Genomic DNA, 26,306 nt, shown 5'->3' with positions numbered 1-26,306 from the left:
TACAACGGATCAGGGAATGCTCGAGAACACGTCTCTCGATTCCTGGAGGCACTAGGAGAGCATGAAAACAATCATGTTGTCTGTCTGAAAGAATTCTCGAAATCTCTGACAGGCCGAGCATACACCTGGTACAACAACATTGCACCTGGGAGCATCGCTAACTTGGGAGAAATAGTTAACGCCTTCTACAGGAAGTACTTCTTCGTCTCTGAGCAGATTACTCTTTCTGACTTAGGAAGGATGGCTCAGAAGAACAATGAACATCCGAACGATTATGTGAAGCGGTTCAGAGTCCAAGCTTTGGATTGTCATGACCCGAATGTCACTGAACAACAAATGGTGGACTTGTGAATCAACGGAACGATGCCGGTCTACAGAGCCTTGCTGGAAAATCTCCGGTTCCAGACTTTCTCAGAGCTTCATGAAGCACCCAAACGATCAGCGACTACTGCACCTGCTTTACTGGAAAGAGCAAAGTCTGCAAGGTCGAGGAACCTCGAAGCAGCCGATGTTTAGTCAACGATCAGTACAATCCCCAGCCTTTAACAAACGTTGTTGCTGAAAGGAATGAAAGGAAAGCCAATATACAACATCGGAGCGCTTCTCCAACATCCCAGGCTTCTTTGAAGGCGCAAAGAAAAGATAACCAATCCTAAAATGCGCAAACCTCGACCAAGCATCAACGAACGGGGAAGTGATTAGACAGACTCAAAATTCTCTCTTCTCATGAAGGAGTGATCGAGTTACTGGAAGTCTGAGTTCAAGATGGTGCAATCAAATTATCGTTCATCAGGAGAGAGCCAACCGAAGGAGAAATGGAGAATCTCAGGTACTGTCACCTTCATAAGTCCATCGATCATCCAACAAGTAACTGAAACATTTTGAAGCACATCTTCAAAGAGAAGGTTGATCGATAATAGCTTCAACTGGGGACTGAAGGAGTACATAAGAATCCTCTCCCAAACCTTTACACTCTCTGAACAACCAGTCAAAGAAGCAGTCCAATTATTGATCGAGCATATCTGTGAAATTGCTCTATCTGTCGAAGGCACAAAGGAAAGACATGTTCACGACACCGAATTACATTGTGTTAGACGTCAGTCCATCCCAGAAATGCTCCTTGAACCTTCATCCGCAGACAAGGAGATGTACGACTGGGGACTGCTTACCACAGTCCATCTTAGAGGAAATGAATTCGGAAGAATGTTGATTGATGCTGACACCGCCATCAACATCATTCTACTGAAAATCCTCAGAGCCGCAAGCATCATTCGACAAGAAGCTACTCGTGATCCCATCTCAATCAGAGACCTTGAAGGAATGCTCAGAAAGATCCAAGATATGGCATTGTCTTCAGAAGAGCGTGGATCCATGCTGAAAAGATGGCTACTGAAAAAGTGCCTTTGGTTGCACATCTCTCTGAAGAAAGTTCTGATTCAGAAGATTTGGCGGGCGTTCCATCATCAGAGCACTTGGAGGAATTTCGAACTTTGACGAGGTTGAATCAAGAACCTGCAAAATATGCATAAACATTCATCAAGAGGTTCCACACTCAGGCAAGTCTCATTCATTCCATGTCTATGTCATTTATTTACTCACATGTTATCCTAGCATGGGGACTCAATTCTGCTAGCAACTCTGTTATTGCAAGACAAATGGTAGCTTCACCGTATTAGTATTTTACCAAGTGGTTGAGTCTGACATTTCTTCGAATCGAGCACTGAGACATTCATTACTGAGATGATGTCCAAGCATGGAAAATAATACTTTGGACATTTCTCCATAGCCTTGCAGGAGTGTTCATGTGTGCCACAAAATCAGAAAGCTCTGATGTCTGCACAAGTGTTGAATCCCGCTATCGCAGTGAAAGGAATGCTGAATCAACAGAAGATAGTTGGGGCCGAGACGATCAAACCTAAGACATGCTCAAGGGATATGACACTTCAACGCTCAAGCATCTAAGAGGCCTTCAAATTGTACTCCCAATCGAAGAGTACACCTTCGATAATAGCGCATCTAACTTTAGCACAAATATCTTGACGATGACGCACTGATCAACACCAGCACGATCGAAGTGTAACTGAACTACAATCGATAAGTCTTTACTGTCCCATGATAAGACTTTTGAAGCATATGCAACATCATTCATAAATGAATGGCACTAACTCCTTCAACATACACTGGGCAACCTGAGGTGATTCCGTGAAACTTCATCAACGAGACTCCTCTACATCATAAACCCTGCACGACTGAGGAACTTCTTCTCTTTACTGATCACATAAAATCATGGTTCTAGCCTTTTCATTTTCTAAAGCAACTTCGAACCGGCATCAACAAGAATTTATGGAGAAAATTCAATCGCGATCTCAGCATCAACAACGGTCTCAGGAGCAACATCCTCATGACAGGGCTTCATCAACTAACCATTCTCTGAAGCATCGCTCGATGAAGCGGACTTCTCCAAGCATTAATGATTCGTATCAAGATGTGTAGACATTAAAATATGTTCACATGAAAGTCTTCCCAAAGCTTGCACGACTGGTGGGCACAAGCCAAAGACTTCCACAAGATGTTCTCATCACCTCTACAAATGAGATACAACACACTTCAGGCCATGGGTTTAAAAAAACGTACCAATGGGTGAGGAATGAGACAATTCTTCCTGAACGAAAGATGTTTTCCTATGTCTCTTCTACAACGTACCAAAAGGGCGCATCAATCGGACATACGAGCTGAAAGATATGGCCTTTACCGTCAGGTCTACGAAATCTGAAAAAATTTATACGGGATTACAAATTACAAATGTGCACGCTTCGTTGGCTGACCTCTACAACCCCAAATCAAGTGATTCTTGTCTCATGAGATAATTCAGTCTCTTAGATTCAAAATTTGGGTCAAGCATCAAATTCCGACGTCGTATGAGGTTCCTACAACTTCCAGAGCATACAACATGCAAGCAACAATTCTTAGACGGGATTCATAATTTCCACAGTCGATCGGTGTCCACCAGGTCTTTCCACTAAGTCCTTCATCAAGGTACCTTCAACTTCGACCACCTGGGTCTTTACATCAATTTTTCTACCCGGGTCCTCTATCCAAGTCTTTCCATAAGAAGAGAAAACGAAAAGGAAAAATTTAACAAAGTACTGGGGACTGACGGTCCCACTGATCATGATGATCAGTTTCACAGTCCAAGACCCGTGGCACCAGACTCTCATGTGCTAATCATTCATCATAAAAGGAATGCTACGACCAGTACATGCAACCATGGTCATTATATCATCCCCTCTTGAGAGAAACCTCAGTTATGGTTCCGTGACTAGGGTTTCAGAAGTAATGTTTCTACGTCTGCTCCCTGACTATGCACCTCAGAATGGGTATGACGCTTTAAATGGTTAATATCCCTTCTACAATAGATTAATTTTATCGTGACATTACCACTGAATTCCTAGAAGATAATCTATTTTATCTCATTACTCCGATTCCATGGTCGAATCCACGGCTTGATCTCATGGAATGGTAATAGATAATTATCTTATCTCATTAATCCGATTTCATGATCGAATCCACGGCTGATCTCATGGAATGGTAATAGATAATTCTATTACTCTGATTCTATGGTCGAATCCATGATCCCATGGAATGGTAATTCTCATTTTATTATTCCGAATTCATGGTCGAATCCACGGCTGATCCTATAAATTGATAATAAATAACTACTCACCTTTATTACTCAGTTTCATGAATCATTCTCCACTGAATTTCATAAATTTGTAATAAATACTCAACAACTGGGCATCTGGACTATCACTGAGTAAGCCCCAAGAAAATGGTGCAAGTGTACTCGACAATGATGCACGACCGAGCACCCGAATGCACGAACGAGCATTCAAAAATATGGACAAACGAGGAATCCTACACAAAACAAGAGAGACAAAATAATAATATTAAAATAATAAAAAAGAGGCGCTTATGGGTCGGGCCCACCGGCTGGCCGACCGTGCCCTAGCCGTGGCCGGTCTCATGCCTCTTCCATTATTTTTCCTTATTTTGTTATTTTCATGAACTCATGAAAACTCCTTCATTCTAGCAACTTTCCTTGTTTAATCAAAACTCACGGTTTCTCCATATTTTCATGGTTTCATGAGAAATAATAGTATAAAATAGGGAAAGGTGTCGTGGGACTGGGCAACCTAGCCCGACGGCCATGCCCTAGCCGTGGCCGGTCCCACACCTTGCAATTCCTTGTCCTTTCATAATTATTATTTCCCTAATCTCATGAAACTTCTCCGTTTCAACAAAACTCATGGATTCTCCATAGTTTCACGGTTTCATAAAAATAATAATATAAAATAGGGAGAGGTGTTGCGGACCGGGTTACCTGACCGCCCGGCCATGCCCTAGACGTGACCGGTCCCACACCTTACAATCCCTAATCTTTCATAATTATTATTTCTCTCATCTCATGAAACTCCTCAGTTTGAGCAAAAATCATGGTTTCTTCATATTTTCTCAAATATTGCTCAAACCATGAAAAAGCCAAAAAGTCAAATGGTCACATGACCGACTAGGTTATTCACGAAAAATATTAAAATATCATTGTTTTAATATTCTCAAAATTTGATGAAACGAGCAAAGTTCTACTTTGCTCATTAGAGCAAAATCAAGAATTTCAGTCAAAGATCAAAATTCAACATATTGCTCAAACGCACACCAGAAAATACCGAAACTCTCAATACTGAGATACGAACATTATGGTGACATAGGCATGCTCCCTTAACCGACCAAGGGCGTCTCTAAGGATTGCAACGAGCCGGTCCCACACGTTTTCATAATTTTGACCTAATTTGCGCAATCGCTCATACTGGGTCCAAACTCTTTCCAATCAACCTGGAGTTGGCTCAAACGACCATCAGCTGGTCCCACGACCACCAAGGGCCAGTCTCATGACCTTTTGTTCGGTCCCTTACTTTTCCATAATTAGGTTTTATCACTTAATGCTCAATCGAGCACTATTTCAATAAATGATGAAACCGGCATTTAAATCATCCTTCTTTCACCAACTGGCGAACTAAGGACCCCGGTGCATGCTCACTCGAGCACTTGGGAACCACATGGAAGTATATCATCCCATGTGGTCGGTCCTTCTATCACTCATGACCTATTTTCAGCGATTCATCAATTGATGAACAATTGATCAAAAACCAGGGTTTCGAATAAGCGCTCCACAAATCATCATTCTGAGCAAGATTCAAACACTAATGAATTTATGTTGATTCAGCAATCAACATCCGGATTAATCATATAATGTTTGGTAGTCTACCAGTATTTTAATTAATATTTTATTGGATCACGTTACCAATAAATAATTCGTCGAATTGAGCAATACTTGCTCAGTTGCTCGAATACTGATCCAACTATCAATATTCAGTAATTTATCAGTAATTCGTCGAAAGAAATACTTGATCAGTTGCTCGAATATTGATCCAACTATCAATATTCAGTGATTTTCCGAATTGAGCAATACTTGCTCAGTTGCTTGAATATTGATCCAACTATCAATATTCAATAATTCATCGTCGAATTTACAATCTTTGCTAATACGCGCAATGTCAACATCATTCAAAGAACTACGTCTCAATAGACATGTTCGATCCATGAATCACTGAACATTCGTCACTCATGCTCAATTCAACAAAAACCTAGACTCATTGTCTAAACAGTCAACAACTGACTAATTAAGTGCACGTCCGTCATGCAGACTCCACGATTCGTGAGACATCAATCACGTCATATGGGGGGATATCAATTAGGGTTTTGGTCTGGTGGCCTACGTCACTTGGATTCATCCACGATGAGAAATGTGAGTAATTCGTGCAAACGGTTGAAGGAGTTAGCAAAGTAGTGGGTGGACGGTTAACCAAGTCTCCGCATGGCCTGGAACTGGTTTCACCACGATTTACCACTTCCCCACTCATTCACTCAAGAAACCGTCACACTTACAGGGATCAAGGTATTTTACTATTCTGAAAATATAAATAAGTCTCTGAATCCATGATTAAGGGGACATCAACATTCGTCTACACAGAATTTCTCGAGCAATTACTATCAAGAATTCGTCAATCTCCCAAAACTTATTTAAACTCATCAGTGCAAAGAAAACTTGCAGAAACCTTCAACACATCCACAATCCTTGATCATCATTGATCCCACACAATTCTCAGCTTTCCTCATACAGATCAACCCATCTCCCTCTTTGTGACCGAATTGACTCTGGAACGGCCATTGATTTGGTTTAGGACGGAGTCCTACAGATTGATCTCTCGAATCTAAGCACTCCCTTTGCAGTGCATCTGTGTGAGGTTGAACAGTTTACTCGGTTGAGGAGTCTCGACAACACGCTCGCCTCTTCAATTCCATGAAAAACCAGCAAATCGTTTTTCCCCATCTACAACTCCATATTACCGATTCCAAGTTTAATCAGCTTTCTTTGGTTACGGATAACAGTTCTTAGTAATGCTGCTTGTCTGTGATGAGTTTCAATAGTACTGAGGAGGACTTGACGTAGATTGAGAATATCAACCTTAGCATCCAAACTGTTTTGAACAAGAAGATGAGTCACATCTTTCCTTTCTTTTCCTTTATCTCCACAATTAGATTTCTTGAAGGAATCATCAAGATTAATAGTTTCATTAGAGCCATTCCACTCAAAGCTTTTAGAATCTTATCTTGAGATCTGGTTTGAGGATACATCTTTTAGTATAAGTTCTCAAACAGATGAGTACATATACTAGAGAATTTTAACACATACCAAACGTAGGTGTCATCTTAGAATAAATAATTATGACCAGGTTTGAAAAGATTTTCGCATCTTATGAGTTATCAAATCACAAAGATTCTTTAATTAATCTTATAGATCATGTATCTAAAAATAATTTAGACAAGAAACCTTATCTTATTTACACAAGCTGTTGTAAGACAACTTTTCTACACGTGAGGACTTATTAAGTATCTTCAGGTAGTTGTGTATACTCTTTATGTTGAATAAGACATATTAACAGGATACAAGATGCCCAGATACTTGTGCTTCCTTACATCAAAAGATTTGGGCATTGCAAGGATGCACTTTTCAACACGTTTAAGTGTTACGGTGAGAAGAACCTTCCTCACCAAGTACCATTGAAGTAACATCTTCCTTCTTATCTTTAAGGACATGATCTTGTGCCCTTGTGTAGGATTCGAATTCATCCTTTTTATCATGAATATTGCATGATGCTATATCCTTGATTACATTTTGAGCCCAGGATGGCATGTTCTTTGTATTCGAACCCGTGTGATCTTGATCTGCCATTAAACAGATTGCAGATGTTTTTCGTTCAAGATATTCTATATGTCCCCTTAAGGTATCCATCCCTTTTTGATAATATTTTCCTTAACACTTATCAAGGTATAACTTTCGACATGTCTGTGTAAGAAAATCTTCTAAAAGGATTTTATTCCTTATTTGTGAATGTTCCAGCGACTGCGTAAGATATTCACACTCTGAAGTTTGCTGATGTACTTCGTTGCTGAAAGCCAGTTTTTGTTCCAAATAATCTGCTAGATTATTTTGAAGACTGAGTGTTTCTCGCTTTCCTTCACAAATTCATACATTTAGTCGAATAATAATTTCTAGGACATCATCCAGGTTATCAATGGTTTTTCCTGCTTCTGAATATGTTTCAATATGTTTGAAAAACCTTTCTAATATTTTACGAAATTCAGATTTTGGGAAGGATAGTGAATCATATTTCTTCTCTCTTTCTGGAATAGAAACAGAAGATTTTTCACCAGTGATTGGAGTCAGATCCAAAACATGTGTTGGTTTTGGATACATTCTTTTCTGATCATGATCATGATTCTCAATCAAGTTATCAGTTCTGGACTTTCTTCTTGATTTTCGAAAAGACTTTCGAGACCAATTTCCATTGACCTTCTCCGAGAGCTTATTCTCACCATCTTGATGCTCGTTAACCGAGTTCTTAATAAGTTTGGCTTTGCTTTTCTTATTTTGACTCAATTCTTATAGGTTTTGGATCGTACCAAACACATATTGTTAGATATTTTCGTGTTTGCCTGCTCTGATACCAATTGAAAAGATGAGGGTACCCAAATACACCACAATCTTTAAATTATCCACCTATAAGTCCTCTTACCAAAAGTGATTATCTATGGACAAAGTCGAGACAATACGACAAATCGGTATTCACACTTTGTGTGATCGTCTATGGATACAAGATCAAGACAATACAACAAACAAACTGTGATTACTTGATAATACGTTCGGATTTAATCAAACTCTATAGGATCACTATCAAGCAATACAGAGTTAACGTGTGTGATTTACTTTAAAATAATAAATGACACAACAAGATTTTGTTAACGAGGAAACCACAAATGCTAGTTTCCTAGGATGAAATCACACCTATATTCAATACATAAGGAGTAACATAGATTATGTCGATGTCGCACTTACGAAGTTCAAAAGATAAATGTTATACTTCGTAATCAAATATTATTCCTTGACGCATTATAATAAAATGACCAAGTATAATACTAGAGTATTAAATATAGCCTCACATGTTATATTTTCAATATTAAAAGACTTGAAAGCAACAATAAGAATGAAAACAAGTCAGTATCACTAACCTCAAGTAGAAGGATGATGTCTTCATTGTGTTCGATACGTTTTCACGATCTTCGGGTCTTCAGAGTAATACTTGTATGTCTCAACATTCATAGACTTTCTGGTCTAACCTAAACGAAGTTGACTTTAGTACATTTAATCAAGTGACTCTAATTGAGTTTTGATACTAAAATATGACCACCAACCTTGAAATACCCACGCTTGGTGGGTTCAACCGAGCAATGCTCCAACAACCATTAATTTTAATTTTTTTATTATCTGATACTGTACATTCGACATGCTCGATAAAAAATATTATATGCTGACTGTGATTGTAAGAACAAAATCATAAAAGAACAATCTGCATAGTTTCGAAGATATTATTTGTGTCGATTGTGGAGCAAACAATCGACATTGTTTTATATATTCGAAAATACCGACTGTCCCTAGATATCGGGGGAATACGGAACGTCAGCATTGTTTTGAGATAAAACCAATACCAATTTCTTGTCGTTGGTATTGCATTCATCCTAAAATAATGCTGATTGTAACTCTGAAAATACAAAATCAAACGCACATAAGTCACCCCTGACACACTAAAATCAATTGGGAGCCATTAAAATCAATATAAGCACCTTTTATTTAGTGAAATGAGGATTTCCCAACATCAAATTCTTTACTAGAATCTCTCATATCACTCAGATCTCCCAAAATTCTTCTTCTACTTCTTCTATAACCGATACTCAAAAAATAAGATCAAAATATAAGTTTAACCTTAACATACTTGAGGAATACTCAAGGGTAATTTAGATGTTACCAAATTTATTTGGATAAGGAGTTCTTCAAATTACTTCATAATTTTTTTTTTAATTTTTTAGTATCCCCCAATTCTGGCTTCATTTTTATTCCTATGAATCAACCCCTACAATTGATAAACATGTGAAAAAAATTAGGAAGTATTTAGAACCCTCATTCACTTTTCTCTCTCTTATGTTAAACCCTTGAGTGTCGTCTGCTCCTGCTCAGATCCATTCCCATAAAAGCTGATCTGGGTAGACCATCACAAAAAAAATCCCCCCTTTTTTTGCTTCGTTTTAAGTGTTTTTTAAGCTTTAATCTTCTGGTTTTAGTTTTTATTTTTAGGGTTTGTGTTTGTTTGATTTTTCCCTGCTTTTGTGGGTTTTGAATCATGTGAATGATTGATTCTCTTTGGGTGTAAGGAAAATCTCTCGATGTTATGTGCTTCAATCACACAACAACAACAATTGCTTAATCAACAAATCCAGTCCTTTCCATTCGGCTACCCAATCTCTTTTGGTTTCGACAACTCAATCATGTTCGGTTCCAACAACATCATCACCGGATAGTAGAACAACAACAATAATCTGCATCTTCAGAAACTCGATTCGAAGGATCACTCTGCTCGATTTACATCGATTCCCTTTGATTCAGACCGATCCAGACTACTATTGCTACTTCCAATTTAGTTATTTCAGTTACTTTGTTCTTGATATTATTCACCTACAAAATGGTTGGGTCATCTATTGATCCTAACAGTTCTTGAAGATCGGGTTGGTTTTAATAGGGAACCAAACATGCCCATTTAACCTTATTGTAGTTGTTTTGTCTCTGTTTCACTCAATTAGGATCCTTAGAAGGGTTGTAGATCACTTTCTGATCTATGGTTGTAACTGGTGCAATCTGTTTATCTTTGATCTTTCAGACGAGTTTGTCGTACATGTAATAACACCAATTCTGATTCGGTAGTTAGCTTCAATGTTATTTAGGGTTTCTTAAAGAAAAAAAAAGTACAAAGATTCATAGCTACGTAATGGGTTTTGTATATTTTATCTTTAACCACACATCACAAATCTGATATATCAAACCGCTGAACCTCCCTCTCCAAAATATTCAGTGAACATGAGATGGAAAATCAAAGAATGAATTTATTTAGTTGATCTGCATCACTTGAGAATTTGAACGTTTTCTCTAAATTATGTGGAGCGAAAACCAAAGACGTAGCGGAGATTGATGAGAATTTGAGAGAAGTTGTTATTTTTGAGAAAGCCAGTAATTCTAGATGAAGGGAGATATAGCCTGCGTAAATTTTAGGATATAATTCGTTGGGGAGTTTATTTGTTTTAATATCTTTCGCATAGGAGTGTTGACATTTTTGTCACTCTAATTTTTCACATTTGAAGGAAAAATTAGATAAATATTACATAACCATTTTTCGCGTAGGAAAACGAATATATAGGGTAATGTTATATACATATACATATTCATCTAAATTAATTCTAAAAAAATCATTAAGAACTTAGTATAAAATGCGTGGAATTCAGCCTAATCAGATTTTGAGGACACTTATATTGCCACTAAAGATAATAATAAATTAGATAAATATCAAATAACCATTTTTTTCTTTTTATTAAACATTATTAGGATACCATGTTACATGTGATTTTCAGTTTGGTTTAGGGTTCAACATATTATTAAATAAATGTTACAACATTAAATAAATGTTACAACGGATGACGTTATGGCACTAGTTATTTATAGTTTGTTACAAAAAAAAATTAACATTTTTTTTTCTTTTATCTAACAACATAGTATAGTGATTTCTAGGCTATATCCAAACTCCTTTATATTGGAATTGGTCCCGCAATTACAGGTTCAAACCTCTCCATAGTGAGAGGGAGCACGAGAACCATCCGACCACTATGATGGTTCTCAAAATAACACTGTCCTACTGGCCAAACTTTTAAAAATCGTCCCAATGGCAGTCTGAGTAGCATGGATAAGGGGAAACTTGATGAGATATCCTGTTTATATGTATGTCGACGGCCTCGTGGTATTGAACGAACAAGATGATTCCACGCGGCACATAATAAAGATACTGGATAGACGGATCTCAAAACAACTCCAGAAGTACAGAATCCACACTGATAGTTTCATTTGAGGTTAGTTTTTTTCCTGAGAGAGAAAAAGGAAAACCAAATAATAAAATTGGTGATCCAAGAGAAAACCAGGGTTTCCATTTTGGTTGCACCACCACCGCTCGCTTTACTCCCGCGGTGTCTCTGTCTCTCTTCCTCCGGGAGACGAGAACGTTTATTAACAAAATCGGGTCAGGGTTATCTTGATTCATTTGTTGGTTGATAAGAAGAAGAAGAAGAAGTAAGAAGGAAAAGATGAGTATAGATGTAATAACTCCCAACTCTCATGGAAATCTTGATGAAGAGATTGCTCAGCTTATGCAGTGTAAACCCTTGTCTGAGCAAGAGGTACGTTCTCTCTACGTCGTCTCTACCTCTTCTTCTTCTCTCTCCATTTCTTTGAATCTCATTTTCTGAATCTTTGTTTTGAACAAATCAAATTAGGTTTTTTTATGGAAATGAGCTATTTTTTGATTCATGTTTGAGCTGGTTTCATAAGATCCGGTTCATTTTATGGATCGGGTTTTTGTTTTGTGTCATTTTTATCATTTTCTTGGGGTTCATTTGGGAGTGATCTGTTAATTACCGATGGGTGTGAATTTCTATCTTGATTTGTACTAGATTTTTCTTGGAGATCAGGGGGTTTTGCCCTAGATTTGATTAGTTTTGAGCCAGATCGGCTTTGTTTAGGTGTAGGATCTGTTTGGAAATGGTGGAGATTTAGACTGTTTCTCTCTTTAGTTTATAGAAAGAGAGTGCTTGATGTTGGAATCTGTGCAGTAGTTGAATTTGCTTAGCAGTTTTAAGGTTTTTTTCACTATTTTCAAGCGCAGGATTTGGGTTGAGATACTTTACCTTCGTTTTCAGCTACTTCCTTGCGTACATAGAACTTCTCGTTGCTTTTTTAAAAACAATGTCCAATATAAAACTGGCCTGTTCCAACTTTTTGTTAAAAGCAAGATGGCTATTGTGCAGGATGACAACACTTTTTCAATTGTACTTCTGTATTAATCTGTAATCGTTGCTGGTTGATATTGTTGTATTGGTGAATATAAAAACTAGATCTGCAGGGGAGAATTTGGCAAAACTTCTAAGTTACATCTATTCCTTCTAATGAATGCTATTTCTGGCTTGTGAGAGTCATATTAAGCTTTCAACATTTGTTTTTTGCTTGACTCTAGGTAAGGGGATTATGTGAGAAAGCAAAGGAGATACTAATGGAAGAGAGCAATGTACAGGTATGACATTGTTTTCGCTCTATATTGCTACCATATCTCATGGAATTCTGAACCCTATTGTAATTTTCATATGATCTGACCAATAAGGTGTGGCTTACTATATACTCAAAATTCTCTCAAGAGTAACGTTGTATATTGCAAACATTTAATGAGGAGTAGCCACCTTTAATGGTTGCATCCTTGCTCACATTGTGTATATTGCAAACAAAAGAGTAAGGTACACCATCAAAAGCTATTTAGCATACACATGATCCTCGCTGTGGTTTTGATGAAGAATCTTTATCTTGGGGTTTGTTGGTAAATATAAAATATCAAAGTATGTAGCGGAAGTTTGTGGCGAAGCTATGTGTAATACGTTAGGTTTAAGTTAAATTTACATAAAACAGAAGTAAACTTGAGTACCAATATACTGAGAAACGAGCACACAATGTTCCATGTTTCCTTCTTTCCAATACATGCTTCACTGATTTGTATTTCATCCTTTCCTTAGCAGCACTTTCATGAAATATTATAGGTGGTTGTATATCCGTTCGTTGTATGGAGCAAATTAAAAGCTGTATATTAATCTGGACTTTCTTTGATGTACTACAGCCAGTAAAAAGCCCCGTCACAATTTGCGGTGATATTCATGGGCAGTTTCATGATCTTGCAGAACTTTTCCGAATTGGAGGAAAGGTATTTGCTCAGTCTAGCATTTCCGATTCATCTTGTCTTATGTTGCTGCTATTATGTGATCAATAGATGTATTATCTCATACAACACCCAATTTGGAATCTAATGGTGTTTTTTCTTTTATCTTTCCGGTAGTGTCCAGATACCAATTACTTGTTTATGGGAGATTATGTGGATCGAGGTTATTATTCCGTTGAAACTGTAACGGTAAGCTCAATCAGACTGTTATTACTTTTTATGCCAGTCATTGTAAACGTGTGAGTTGTTAACTGTACTCAGTTTTGCTACATATTTGAAGATGATAATACACTACACATGAGTATGTCCTTATATAGTAGCATCACACTTGTATAAGTGACGCAGTTTCTAGCATGTGCCAGTTCTGTATCCTCTTTGTCTTTTTCAAAGTTTTCTTTCTCTGATCCTATAATACTACTGTTAGAACTTCTAAAATGTTAAGTATGCAGCTCATTTTTTAATCTCACTACGTGCAGATAATACTTACATTTCTGTATAGACCAGTGCCAAAGTCGCAGGGCCTTTTATCTCTTCATACTTACAGTAGTTCCGCACGTAATACTTGTTTCCATGCATAGAAATTATTTCAATTTGCTTATACTCGGTTTTAATAGATGGATAAGATTATTTGATGGATTTGGTTGGAGTTGTATAGCCTCCTTAAAATGGTTATTGGTTCTTACAGTATGTGCTTTTTGTAACTTAGATTTTCATGATTGTGCGTGCTGTTTGATAGTACTGACTAGATTGCATATTCCAGCTGCTGGTGGCTCTGAAAGTGCGCTACCCTCAGCGAATTACCATTCTTCGAGGAAACCATGAAAGTCGTCAGGTATTTGGTTTTTATACCCATGATTGAAGTCAAATGCGGAATAGGCTGAATATAGATTCTAATTTATAGTGGCTGTTTCCAGCTTTGTGATAGAGTGGTACTTGTGCTTAAAAGATGTAATATCTGTGACACATGTGCCTCAATGGCATTAGAGTGTGTATATTTGGTTCACAAATACAACTAGTTTGAGCTGAACAGTCTTTTCACTTCACTTTGCAGATTACACAGGTTTATGGGTTTTATGACGAATGCCTACGGAAGTGAGTTTCTTGTGCGCACTGATTTATCCACGGCAGATTCCAATGTGAAAAGTTATTTATTACCTTAAGTTTTAATTATAAAAATCTAATAGTCTGCATATTGTGGTCTTAATATATTATCCTTGTCTCTATCTTTGTTCTTTGGATGATCATTGATGCGGTTCAATCTTCTTTGTAAGACTAAGCTACACATTAAACTTCTGTTTCTTTAGAAACCTCAAGCTGTATATGGAGTTGTTTTCAGTTTTACGTGTATACTTGCCATTCACCATCTCTTCTCATTTGGTCAGATACTTGTTTCATTTTGAGATTCGGGGGGCGAAGAAGTCCACATGTCTTGCAATAAGTTTAGCCATCTTTTGGTATTTACATATGCATCTTTTGAGTAAGAACTTACTGAAAGAGTAAAGTGCTTATAGATCTCCTACCAAGCAATCGACTCAATTGTCAGGATATGGGTAGATGTGTCTGCTAGGATGTGGGCGGTTTTTGTCTTCTCGTTTACGTGGCCTTCAGTTATTCTATATCGTTATTCTGTACCTTTGTTATTCCTCGCGATATATTTTTTTCCTTATTGCTTTCATTGTGTAGTAGTATGAAAGTAATCGCTCTTGTAATCCATATTTTACCTGTGAAAACATGTGACTCTATTCCTCTAAAGTCGTATGAGCTAACGCTTCTTTACTAATATCTGTTGGTAGGTATGGCAATGCTAATGTATGGAAAACCTTCACGGATCTCTTCGACTATTTTCCATTGACAGCTCTGGTCAGTCGAATTTTATTACCTTTATTTGCTGTCATTTTTTGGATATTTTTTTCTCCTTAATTGTTGTTACGATTTCACATCTTTTTATTATATTTAGCATGTGCATGTTAGATTTTTAAGATAGCCGTCCTTGTAGAAGCCTTGGATGCTGGTTACCAATTTTCAGTCAAGTTAACCGGCTTTATCAGCTGATTGCTTGTCATTTTCCCCCCTATTGGAGTATTATCTTATTGTTCATTTGGAACTTTGTGAAAGGTTGAATCGGAAATATTTTGTTTGCATGGTGGACTATCTCCGTCTATTGAGACCCTCGATAATATACGAAATTTTGACCGTGTTCAAGAAGTTCCTCACGAAGGGCCTATGTGTGACCTCTTATGGTCTGACCCTGATGACCGATGTGGATGGGGTATTTCACCCCGTGGAGCTGGATATACTTTCGGCCAAGTAATCAGAACCTCTCTTCTCTCTCTTCTTTCTCTCTCTCTCTCTCTCTCTCTCTCTCTCTCTCTCTCTCTCTCTCTCTCTCTTGTCTTCTCTTCTCTTATTTGATGTGCTCACTTGGTGTGACTGATGGCAGGACATATCTGAGCAATTTAACCATACCAACAATTTAAAGCTGATTGCTAGAGCGCATCAACTTGTCATGGAGGGATTCAATTGGGGACATGTAATGAATGATGCACTCTACCATTTTTCAAGTTTTTGGCTAGTTATTTTGCTGCAAGTTAATGACTTGGGTTCTACTATCTCTTTCTTACAGGAACAAAAAGTGGTTACCATATTTAGTGCACCTAACTATTGCTACCGTTGTGGAAACATGGCATCTATCTTGGAAGTTGATGACTGCAGAGGGCACACATTCATCCAGGTCTCTCTCTCTCTCTCTCTCACACACACACACACACACACACACACACACACACACACACACACATTCATCCAGGTATCTCTCTCTCTTTCATCATGAAATTGACGCTCGAGGGGTATGATTGTTTGTTATTGCAGTTTGAGCCAGCTCCAAGGAGAGGAGAGCCTGATGTGACTCGCAGAACTCCCGACTACTTCCTATAATATAACTGGGCACAAGTTTATTGCTGATCTCCCAGCGGCAAATACTACCTACAGATCTTGCTTGCTTGTTAACACATTGACATCAAAATGAGGTGGCTCCATTCCCAATTCTTGTTTAGAGGTCTCTGTATTGGATATATGATCTGTAAATTTTTTTACCCTGCTATGCCTACTTTGATGGTGGTGGAGATGACTTCAGAAAAAAAGAAAAGAAAACAATAGCGTATGTAATGCTCTGAAACTAGTACTAGTGTACTACTGTAATGGGTATCCTTGCGAACAGTGGCAGTGGAGCTAGCAACGCTGCAGCAGCATGTAACATTTTGCAGCAAAAAGAACATGTGTTTATTTTTGTTTTTTGTTTTTTCTTGTTATTTATGGAATATGTAGAGGGAAGAAAAGGGGATATTACAATTATTATTCTTTTTTCTTTTTCTTGGGTGTTGTAGTGAAGTCAGTTGTTTTAGGGTTTTGTTAATCGTAAGTTGATTGTGATTTGATTCTAGTAATGATAGCAGGTTCCCTTCAAGCTCTCATATAGTCATCCTCCAACTCAAGTAGTCTGTTCCAAGCCAACTATTTTTCATATTTTGTACTGTTACATTTTTTTTGTGTCTCATTTGCTGTTGCATATGGTATTTGGATACTGGAGAGTAGTCGTGATGATGGCAAAGGGATAAGTTGTTGTCAACTTGTTCCTGTGTAGACGACATCTTATACCCCAAGGCATGCTTATAGTTTCTTTGAGTCGTCTCACAAAGAATTATGCATACAAAAATCAGTCCCATTTAAAATACGGTGAAATAATTTGGCTTACTGTTTTCATTCAACATTCTACCTATTGTAAATAGAGAATGTAGAGCAGAACCTCTCCATCTTTATTTGAGTGGGTTCATAAATTCTCTACAAAGGGTCATTCGTTTAGTCCAGTATGCCATCTTTCTGGCCTTTTTGGCTAGGATTACTTGCACCTTTTTTTTAAAAAGAAATCTCCATGTTGTAATCTACAATTACGAGGTGCATAACTATTGAGCTCCACCAGCTGCATTCGATTGAGTTCAACTCTTTGTCAGAAAACTCAAGAGGACTCGAAAATGAATACTTCTCGTTTCTACTGGACTTTCAAAAATGTTTTTGGAAGAAAAACATTCTTTGAACCTTATATTAATAAAAGCAAATACATTTGAAACTTATCATAAACATATGATTTTAAAGAACACTAGACCTTCAAGAATATATATACAAATAACTTGTTGTTGGATGAATCAATTCAGCCAATACAAAGATTCCGTAAGAATAAATAGCGGGTACCTTCAACTAACCCGAAGAATGATCGTTTCTTTCTTCATTTCTATCTTCCAAGTTTCTCGTAGCTCATGTTTAGATAAGATGTTAAAGAAATTACAAAAAATTTAATCAGCGCCATCTTAGTCGTTGGTGGAAAGTGTGAATAAGGGTGGCAAAAAGAGAGCCTCTTTGTGAAAAAAAACAACACATTCTTCAGTTATAAATTCATGCCACCTAACTCACATCTTCTTCACCCTTAAAACCTCATTCCCCCCCACCCATCTTTTTCATGTCACCTATCCATTGTTTGTTTACTACCTTTCTAGCCGTTTTTTAGTTTTCAGGAACTGTTTAGCTAAGTTTTCAGTACAACAACCTTTTGTTTCAAACCCATTAGTTTTTGTTTTGTTTTCTTTTTTTTTTGGTTTTACATTTTTTCATCTTTTTGCAGTCATTATGAGAGCTTTCGTCCTCCATAATCCCATCTCATTGGAACCAAAATTGATTACAAAGAGGTTGGATTTTACATGCCATAACCGACGTTGCATGGATAATGGGTTACTAACGTGGAAGAAAAGTAATAAGAATATGGTAGTGTTTTGCCAAAGCAGCAATGGAAATGTAAAAACTTCTAATGGGTTACCTTCAATACTGACTGAAAGATCACCAGCATTATCATCTGTGCCCGCCACACTTGCCGCGACAGTTGACCATGGTACTGCTACAATTTATGCTGGCAGCTTGGTTTTATCATCACAAACTACTGCAAACCAAGAAGATGTAGCATTGAAGGACTTGGTTCCTTACAAAAGAATCAATAACACATTCATGGAATTCCCTGAAGGAATTGGGATTGTTAGATTTCTTAAAGGAAAAAAACTTCTTATTACTGGGGCAACTGGGTTCTTAGGCAAAGGTATACAAATTATTTCAAAATTTGTACATTCAGTTTTGTTTACTTACATTTTTTGTGTGCATAATGTGGTTGTTGATTTCAGTTCTAATTGAGAAGATTTTGAGGACTGCGCCCGATGTCGGTAAGATATATGTTATGATAAAAGCAAAAAACAAGGATGCAGCAGTTGAGAGATTAAAGAAGGAAGTATGTCTTTTTATAGAGAAAATTAAACTACTTTTGCCAATTTTCAAATGTCATTGTGTTTACTCAGAAATATGTTATCTTTCAGATCATAAACACAGAACTTTTTAAGTGTCTACAACAAACCCATGGAAGATCTTACAACACTTTCATGCTGAGCAAATTGGTTCCTGTTTTGGGAAATGTCTGTGAAACTAATCTTGGTATTGAACCATACTTAGCTGGTGAAATTGCAAATGAAGTCGATATAATAGTTAATTCTGCGGCTAATACCACATTCGACGAAAGGTGCATGTCCTGTGTATTTTGATTCTTTACACTTACGGCCCTAGTTTAGGCAAGCAACATACGCCGATACATGTAGTCTCTCACAGATAGTTGTGTGATTGCAGGTATGATGTTGCTATGAACATAAACACCCGAGGACCTTATCGGCTTATGACCTTGGCAAAAAGGTGCAAGAAGCTTCAACTATTCTTGCAAGTATCAACTGGTAAGAATACAAGTTAACAGTCAAAACAAACTCAAAATATGATTTTGTTTCATAATTAGTGTATTTTAGAGTTTGAAATATAATTTACTTCTGTGGATGTATTCTCATTTTATTGACAGCCTATGTTAACGGACAAAGACAAGGTAGAATCTTGGAAAAACCATTTTCTATCGGGGATAGCATAGCAAGGGAACAACTCATATCTGATACCCATGCAAGAGCTCCGCCGCTGCTGGATGTTGAAGCTGAAATGAAGTTGGCCTTGGATTCAAAAGAGACTTTTCAAGAAAATTTAGTATCTCAAAAAATGAAAGAATTGGGTTTAGAAAGGTAAGAAGATACACACTTGAGTTCAAATTACTCTTACATGTTGCAACTTTCTTCAATAATGCTCAATCTTTACCGGAAGATGGTTTGTCATTGTAACAGGGCGAGGATCTACGGTTGGCAAGACACATATGTGTTCACTAAGGCCATGGGAGAAATGGTGATCGACAATATGAGAGGGGATATACCTGTAGCCATAATACGTCCGAGTGTCATTGAGAGTACTTACAAGGAACCTTTTCCAGGATGGATGGAAGGAAACAGGTGACTAGCTGCTGCTTCAGTTATAACTTACAAACATGCAGCTTATATCATATTTTTTTGAGGATGTGTTCCATTTGCTGTCTAAATATAAGTGAATTTCAGGATGATGGATCCAATAGTCTTATACTATGGTAAAGGCCAACTAACAGGTTTTCTAGTTGACCCAAAAGGAGTTCTTGATGTGGTATGTACTATTACATTTCACTTTTTGTCTTAAAAGTACTTTTAGTTTAATTCATTCATTAGATTGCTCATAGATACGATTTAACATCGTAGGTACCGGCCGACATGGTGGTGAATGCAACCTTAGCAGCCATGGCAAAGCACGGCGAAGCAGGGAAACCAGGAATAAATATTTACCAAATTGCATCTTCTGTAGTGAACCCATTGGTGTTTCAAGAGTTAGCTGGTCTGCTTTTTGAACATTTCAGCTCCTCACCGTACATGGATTCAAGAGGAAGACCAATACAAGTACCTAAAATGAAGTTGTTTAGTTCAATGTGTGATTTCTCTTCGCATATTTGGTCCGAGGCAGTTCAAAGAAGTGGCCGAGTATTGGTTCCAGCTGTTGCATCTTCACAAGGGAAGTTGTCAAAAAGACTTGATGTTATTTGCAGGAAATCTGTTGAGCAGGCGAAGTACTTGGCTAATATATATGAACCATATACATTCTATGGCGGAAGGTTAGAATTTTACCACATACTACGTATTCAAGTTGAAATTACTAACAAAATGAAGATATACTAACAGAACTATTCATGTATGACAGATTTGATAACTCAAATACTCAGAAGTTAATGGAACTGATGTCCGAGGAAGAAAAACGAAGCTTCGGGTTTGACGTTGGAAGCATAGACTGGAAGGATTACATATCAAATGTTCATATTCCTGGCCTGAGGAGACATGTCATGAAGGGAAGAGGAATGAGCAATGCTTAATATGATACCATAAATAAAAACACGAAATACATGTGTGTAATATAGTAACTTACTAATTACGATCAGCATGAAATCTCCTCTTATATGTATATCTATCTATAAATGAATCTGTCTTTTTTTCATTTCCAAATTCTCTTCTCCATTTCCAAAGTCTCAGTTCCAGGCTTCTAGCCTTCTCATCACGGCTGAAGGTGCATAAAAAAGTCACTATACCGGATGTCTTATTTTGACCAAATCCTATCCTGACTGTCATGGTCATGGGGCTTATGACTTGACATGATTACATATAAATATGATATAACTAGCAGTCCTTTGTTGACCAGTGATTGCTCAAGTACTGTATTATGCAGGAGTAAAAATCAATCATTTTTCTACAAAATGATCTTTAGTGCACTCAATCATAAGCTCAAATATTTCTTCAACTAAAAATCCAACAGAATTTTGGCCGAGTACTGTATTTACTGGTTAAAAGAACTAACTAGTATTCATCATCATGTCTAGTGTAAAATCTGGAGGTGTTGTAGCTGAAGAAACTCTTACAGAGTTGCACACACAAGATGGTTCTGTTGATCTTAAAGGAAATCCCATACTGCGATCCAAGAGAGGTGTATGGAAAGCTTGCTCCTTTCTCGTTGGTCTCTATCTCACACAATCCTCTGGAATAGAGCTTGTTTTGGTTTGGGACAATGATCTTTGTTTCTAATTTCTTTTGCATACTTCTTGGTACTTGTTCTTGCAGTTTATGAGGTGTTTGAACGTTTTGCCTTCTACGGCATATCGTCCAATCTTATCTTGTACTTGACAAAGAAGCTTCATCAGGGGACGGTTACCGCAGCAAACAATGTAACCAATTGGAACGGCACGATTTGGTTGGCACCAGTGATAGGTGCATACATTGCGGATGCTCATCTAGGACGTTATTGGACGTTCCTAATTGCGTCTCTTATCCACGTAACGGTAAGTTTTTGGTTGTCTTTTGCAACTTTTTTTATCTAATTTCTTCATTGTAAATGACTAATTTTTGGGTCTTGGCCATTCCTTGCCTTCAATACAGGGAATGTGTTTGCTAACCCTATCGGTTTCCGTGAAGGGACTAAAACCACCATCTTGCACACTAGAAAATGTTGCAGAATGCAAGGAACCATCAACACTACAATTGAGCGTCTTCTTTACTGCACTCTACATGTTTGGTGTAGGAGCCGGTGGAACCAAGGCCAACATGATAATTCTTGGTGCTGACCAGTTCGACGAATTTTATCCGAAGGAGAAACTTCAAAAGTTCTCATTCTTCAACTGGTGGATGTTTACCATATTCTTTGGAGCGCTCATGGGTAATACCTTCCTTGTTTATATACAAGATAATGTAGGCTGGAGCCTTGGTTATGGGATTCCAACAATCGGTCTCGCGATTGCAGTTTTAGTCTTTTTAGCTGGTACACCATATTATAGACATAAATTGCCCATGGGAAGTCCCTTCACAACTACGATTAATGTCTTATTTTCCGCATTAAGAAAATGGAGGCTACCTTTACCTACTGATAGCCAAGAACTATATGAACTCAACTTGGAAGAATATAGCAAGAAAGGAAAATGCAAAATAGCTCCCACAACTACCTTGAGGTTTGTCAGATTTTATCTAAACAAGGTCATCATTTTTGAACTCTTTGTTGCTAATTTATTCTGATATCTTTGAAATGCTTGCAATTTGATGCAGGTTTCTTAACAAAGCTGCTATAAAAACTGATTCAATGTCAGCGTGGATGTTAATTCCGGTAACTCAAGTAGAGGAAACTAAGCAAATGCTTTGTTTGTTTCCAATCATGATAACGAGCATCCTACCTAGCACAATGGTAGCTCAAGTGAATACCTTATTTGTGAAGCAAGGAACTACACTTGATAGAGGTCTAGGGAACTTTCAAATCCCACCAGCTAGCTTAGCGAGCTTCGTCACAATTTCAATGCTTATCTCTGTCATAATTTACGACCGCTTCTTTGTTCGGATATGAGGAGATGGACAAAAAACCCCAGAGGGGTTACACTCCTTCAACGAATGGGATTAGGACTTGTTCTTCACATTATAGTCATGGTAGCTGCATCTTTAACAGAAAGGTGGAGACTATCAGTTGCTAGAGAACATGGTTTAGTGCAAAATGGAGGGATAGTTCCTCTGAGTATCTTTATTTTACTACCTCAATTCATTCTCATGGGAGTGGCAGACGCAGTTTTTGAGGTAGTCCGGGTCGAATTTTTCTACGATCAAACACCCGAAAGCATGAAAAGTCTTGGAACATCATATTACATGACTAGTTTAGGAGTTGGTAGTTTCCTGAGTAGTTTTCTTTTGAAAACTGTTGCTGACATAACACAAAAAAATCATAGAAAGGGATGGATTCTCAATAACTTGAATGATTCTCATCTAGACTACTATTACTGGTTCTTTGCAATTCTTAACATATTGAATTTCATTTTGTTTTTAATGATGGCGAAGTTTTATGTTTATAAAGCCGAGGTATCTGACTCAATGGAGCTTCTTAAAAAAGATCTAGAAAATGATAACTAAACATGAAAATCAGAGGCCTGCATTGAAAGTTGGATTCTTCGGTTTACACTTGACAAGGAACACCTACAACGTGCAAGTACTTTTGAAATTTGCTTCATTACTTAAGTATGTATCAATTAGTTTTACAATCTAAAACCTCAATCGAAAGATGTGCATGTTGATGTAAATGAATTAGACCTGGCACTGGCAAGTTATTATGTTATCTGGTCGCTATTCTTGCAAAATTTGATACTTGTAACGGTACCACTTTCATGCAGTTTCCCTGTAACATAAGAAAATTGAAGTTGCTTCTTTGTTGCTCTAGTCTAGAAAGTCTCCAGAATCAGCACAACAAAGCAAAACATGAGAGGTAACAAAGTGGGAAGATATACAAGACTCATCTTGGAAATTTCAGCAGATGCAATTTTGACCGAGTGGTGGAGATTTCAAGCTGGATGAGCTTAAGTAGTATGCAGAAAAACAAACTTCAATTGTTACCTTGAAGCTAGAGTCAGTCTCCAACCACTTCAATCTAGCTAGCTGCAATCTCCACCGTTATCTTTCCTGAAAATTCAATCCAAAGCTTCAAAGATAAAATGCATGGTAAGTTCAGTCAATGGAGGACACATAAAGAAAAGTGCATGTTACATAGATGGGATTCATGGGAAGACATGGCAAAAATTTTTTTTTGATCTATGAGCAGAAGAAGAAGTCCCTTGATGTTACAGATCACAAAACACGGAATATTGATTATTGATAGACACATTTATGTGTTTGATTTGTTTAATTTTATATATTGTTTAGTGCTCAATTTTGTACTTATATTTTTTTTTGGAGAAATCGGCTCGAAAAATCACTAAAGGCACCCGTAAAAGTAGTAAATGCATCCCGATTGTGGATAAGGGCACCTCGGAAATGTGTTAAGAACATCCGGAAAAGTTGTTGAGCACATCCAAGAAATTTGGTAAACGCACCCAGAATTTACTAAGGGACACCGGATTTCGATAAGGGGCAACCATCATCTTCAACCTTTTGAATCTGAATTTTGGCGGGAAAAATTGATTTTCAACAGGCATAATTAGGGTTCGTGATTTGGATGAGTTATAATGAGACTAAAACGCTGAAATTAAATGGGTTTGTTCTAATGGGATAGACAGAGCTGGTAATGGTTTTTGATTCGTGTAGAATTGGATGGAATGTCGAGATTAAGCAAACCATCTTTTGGCGGAAAAATAATTTTTCTACCAGCTGAATTAGGATTCAAGATTTGAAGGTGTTCTGAAGAAACACAATGGCTGAAATTGATTGGTAAGACTTGATCTAGCCTAACAAGACTGGTAAGGGTGTCTGATTCGTTTTAAATTGGTTGTATTGTCGAGTTGAAGCGCGGGAAAATATTTTCTTATAAACAACGAAATTCTCTGTTTCGATTTTGGTGAATAGCTTGAGAGATTTAATCGTAGGATTTTATTGATTTGGGCCTGTAGATATTAAATAGGGCCGGTGAGGGATTTGGATTCGACTAATTTAGCCACTAAAAATCGTTGTAAGCAATTTTTTTGAATACAATGATTAATCAAATTTTCTCCATTTTTCGATTCATAAGTAGTTAAACGTATTTTCTAGGGTTTTGGAAGAAGCTATTTTTCTATGAATAATTCTTAATAATCAATTCCTTTGACATACTTACTCCATTTTGTCCTTTCAATTGCTTAAAATTTTCTCTTCTTTACATGCTTCATAATAATTGTTTTGGGTTGTTTTTAAACTATTGATCTTTTATAAGCGAATGAAAATCAGGCTTTAGATTAACGATGAGAGTCATATTTATTGTTTGCAACGATCATCCAAGGCATGAGATTGGGTTGGAAACTGCCTCGAGTATTTTGGAGTATTATGTCAAGGTTGTTATTATTGAATTTACAAACATTAAAAGTAGTGGAATTGAAAACCCTAGATCTATCTCTCTTTGGCCAACAAAATTAGTTTTTCTTTAGTATTTTCTTTTATTAGTCTTAAAACCGAATCTTAAAAAGTCCAAGTGACAATACATTTCTTACCACCTGTAAAAACTACATCAATTATCAATATTTTACTTACGTTCCACATGAAAATTGAATCTTCCACTTTTTCAATTTTACAAAATATTAAAATCGTATATTCAGATTTACTCCCTCGTTTCTGGAAAAAAATTACTATCACTTTTTCATTTGAGCTTAAAGTTAGGTCAAGTTGGAAAAGTAATAATAACTATTTTTCAGAAATAGAGGGCGTTTTTTTTTAAACTTTAGCATATAACTAACGTTAAAAAATAATATTTCTCATCCTTTTTCCCGCCAAATCTATCAATTTTTTTTCCTTTTTATTTATTTTTTATTTTCGGATTAAAAATGTACGTTTATCATAGGGGTTCGACCCCCAACCTATGTTTTAAGAGTTAGATTGAGAACCATCAAACCACTTGATTATTCTCAATTTTTTTTATTCTCCATAAGTATGAGGTTGCATTTTTAGCTTTTTTTTTTTCGAGCTTGGAGGAGTTTTTCTTCTCCAAATCAGTCATGTGTTAAGAAATTTTTGAAGGATGGATCCACTGCTCCGGATCTTTCTATATTTAGGTCTTCGAGTTATTATGAGGGTATTGTGGGTTTTTAAGATTTTCCTACACCGTATGGAGTTTGTATTGGTAATGCAGTTTCAATTGGGGATTCTGAAAACCCTAGAGTTGGAAAATAAAGATCTATGTTTGGAAAAAACAATGATAGCAGTGCAGAATCATCAACTTGCAAACTGGCTTTTCACTAACCGCAATCATTTAATGGTAATGAAATGACGAGGGTACCCACGTACACCACAATCTCTTCGTTTTAACCTATAAGTCTGATATCTTAAGTGA

At 37.1% G+C, this 26,306-nt stretch overlaps 2 protein-coding genes and 1 pseudogene across 2 annotated transcripts; all 3 read left to right on the top strand.

Moving 5' to 3' along the window:
• The first annotated feature begins 11,634 nt into the window (after nt 1-11,634).
• Nucleotides 11,635-16,999, top strand: LOC113308742 (serine/threonine-protein phosphatase PP2A catalytic subunit). Its single transcript, XM_026557208.1, has 11 exons — nt 11,635-11,949; nt 12,783-12,839; nt 13,431-13,514; nt 13,647-13,718; nt 14,290-14,361; nt 14,581-14,621; nt 15,323-15,389; nt 15,645-15,836; nt 15,970-16,059; nt 16,153-16,260; nt 16,398-16,999. Exons 1-11 carry the CDS (start codon nt 11,857-11,859, stop codon nt 16,461-16,463), a joined length of 942 nt encoding a protein of 313 aa, XP_026412993.1. The 5' UTR covers nt 11,635-11,856; the 3' UTR covers nt 16,464-16,999.
• A 1,101-nt stretch (nt 17,000-18,100) lies between these two features.
• Nucleotides 18,101-20,929, top strand: LOC113307884 (fatty acyl-CoA reductase 2-like). The gene is made up of 9 exons (XM_026556351.1): nt 18,101-18,666; nt 18,749-18,852; nt 18,938-19,137; nt 19,242-19,342; nt 19,462-19,672; nt 19,772-19,933; nt 20,036-20,117; nt 20,210-20,616; nt 20,703-20,929. Exons 1-9 carry the CDS (start codon nt 18,207-18,209, stop codon nt 20,869-20,871), a joined length of 1,896 nt encoding a protein of 631 aa, XP_026412136.1. The 5' UTR covers nt 18,101-18,206; the 3' UTR covers nt 20,872-20,929.
• Nucleotides 20,930-21,293: 364 nt separating this feature from the next.
• LOC113314129 lies at nt 21,294-23,833 on the top strand (annotated as a pseudogene).
• Nucleotides 23,834-26,306: the final 2,473 nt, after the last annotated feature.

The sequence above is a fragment of the Papaver somniferum genome, chromosome 9 (assembly GCF_003573695.1).
Source record: "Papaver somniferum cultivar HN1 chromosome 9, ASM357369v1, whole genome shotgun sequence".
Taxonomy (NCBI): Eukaryota; Viridiplantae; Streptophyta; class Magnoliopsida; order Ranunculales; family Papaveraceae; genus Papaver; species Papaver somniferum.
The sequence above is the reverse complement of the archived record's forward strand: the minus strand, read 5'-3'. Positions and strand labels throughout refer to the sequence as shown.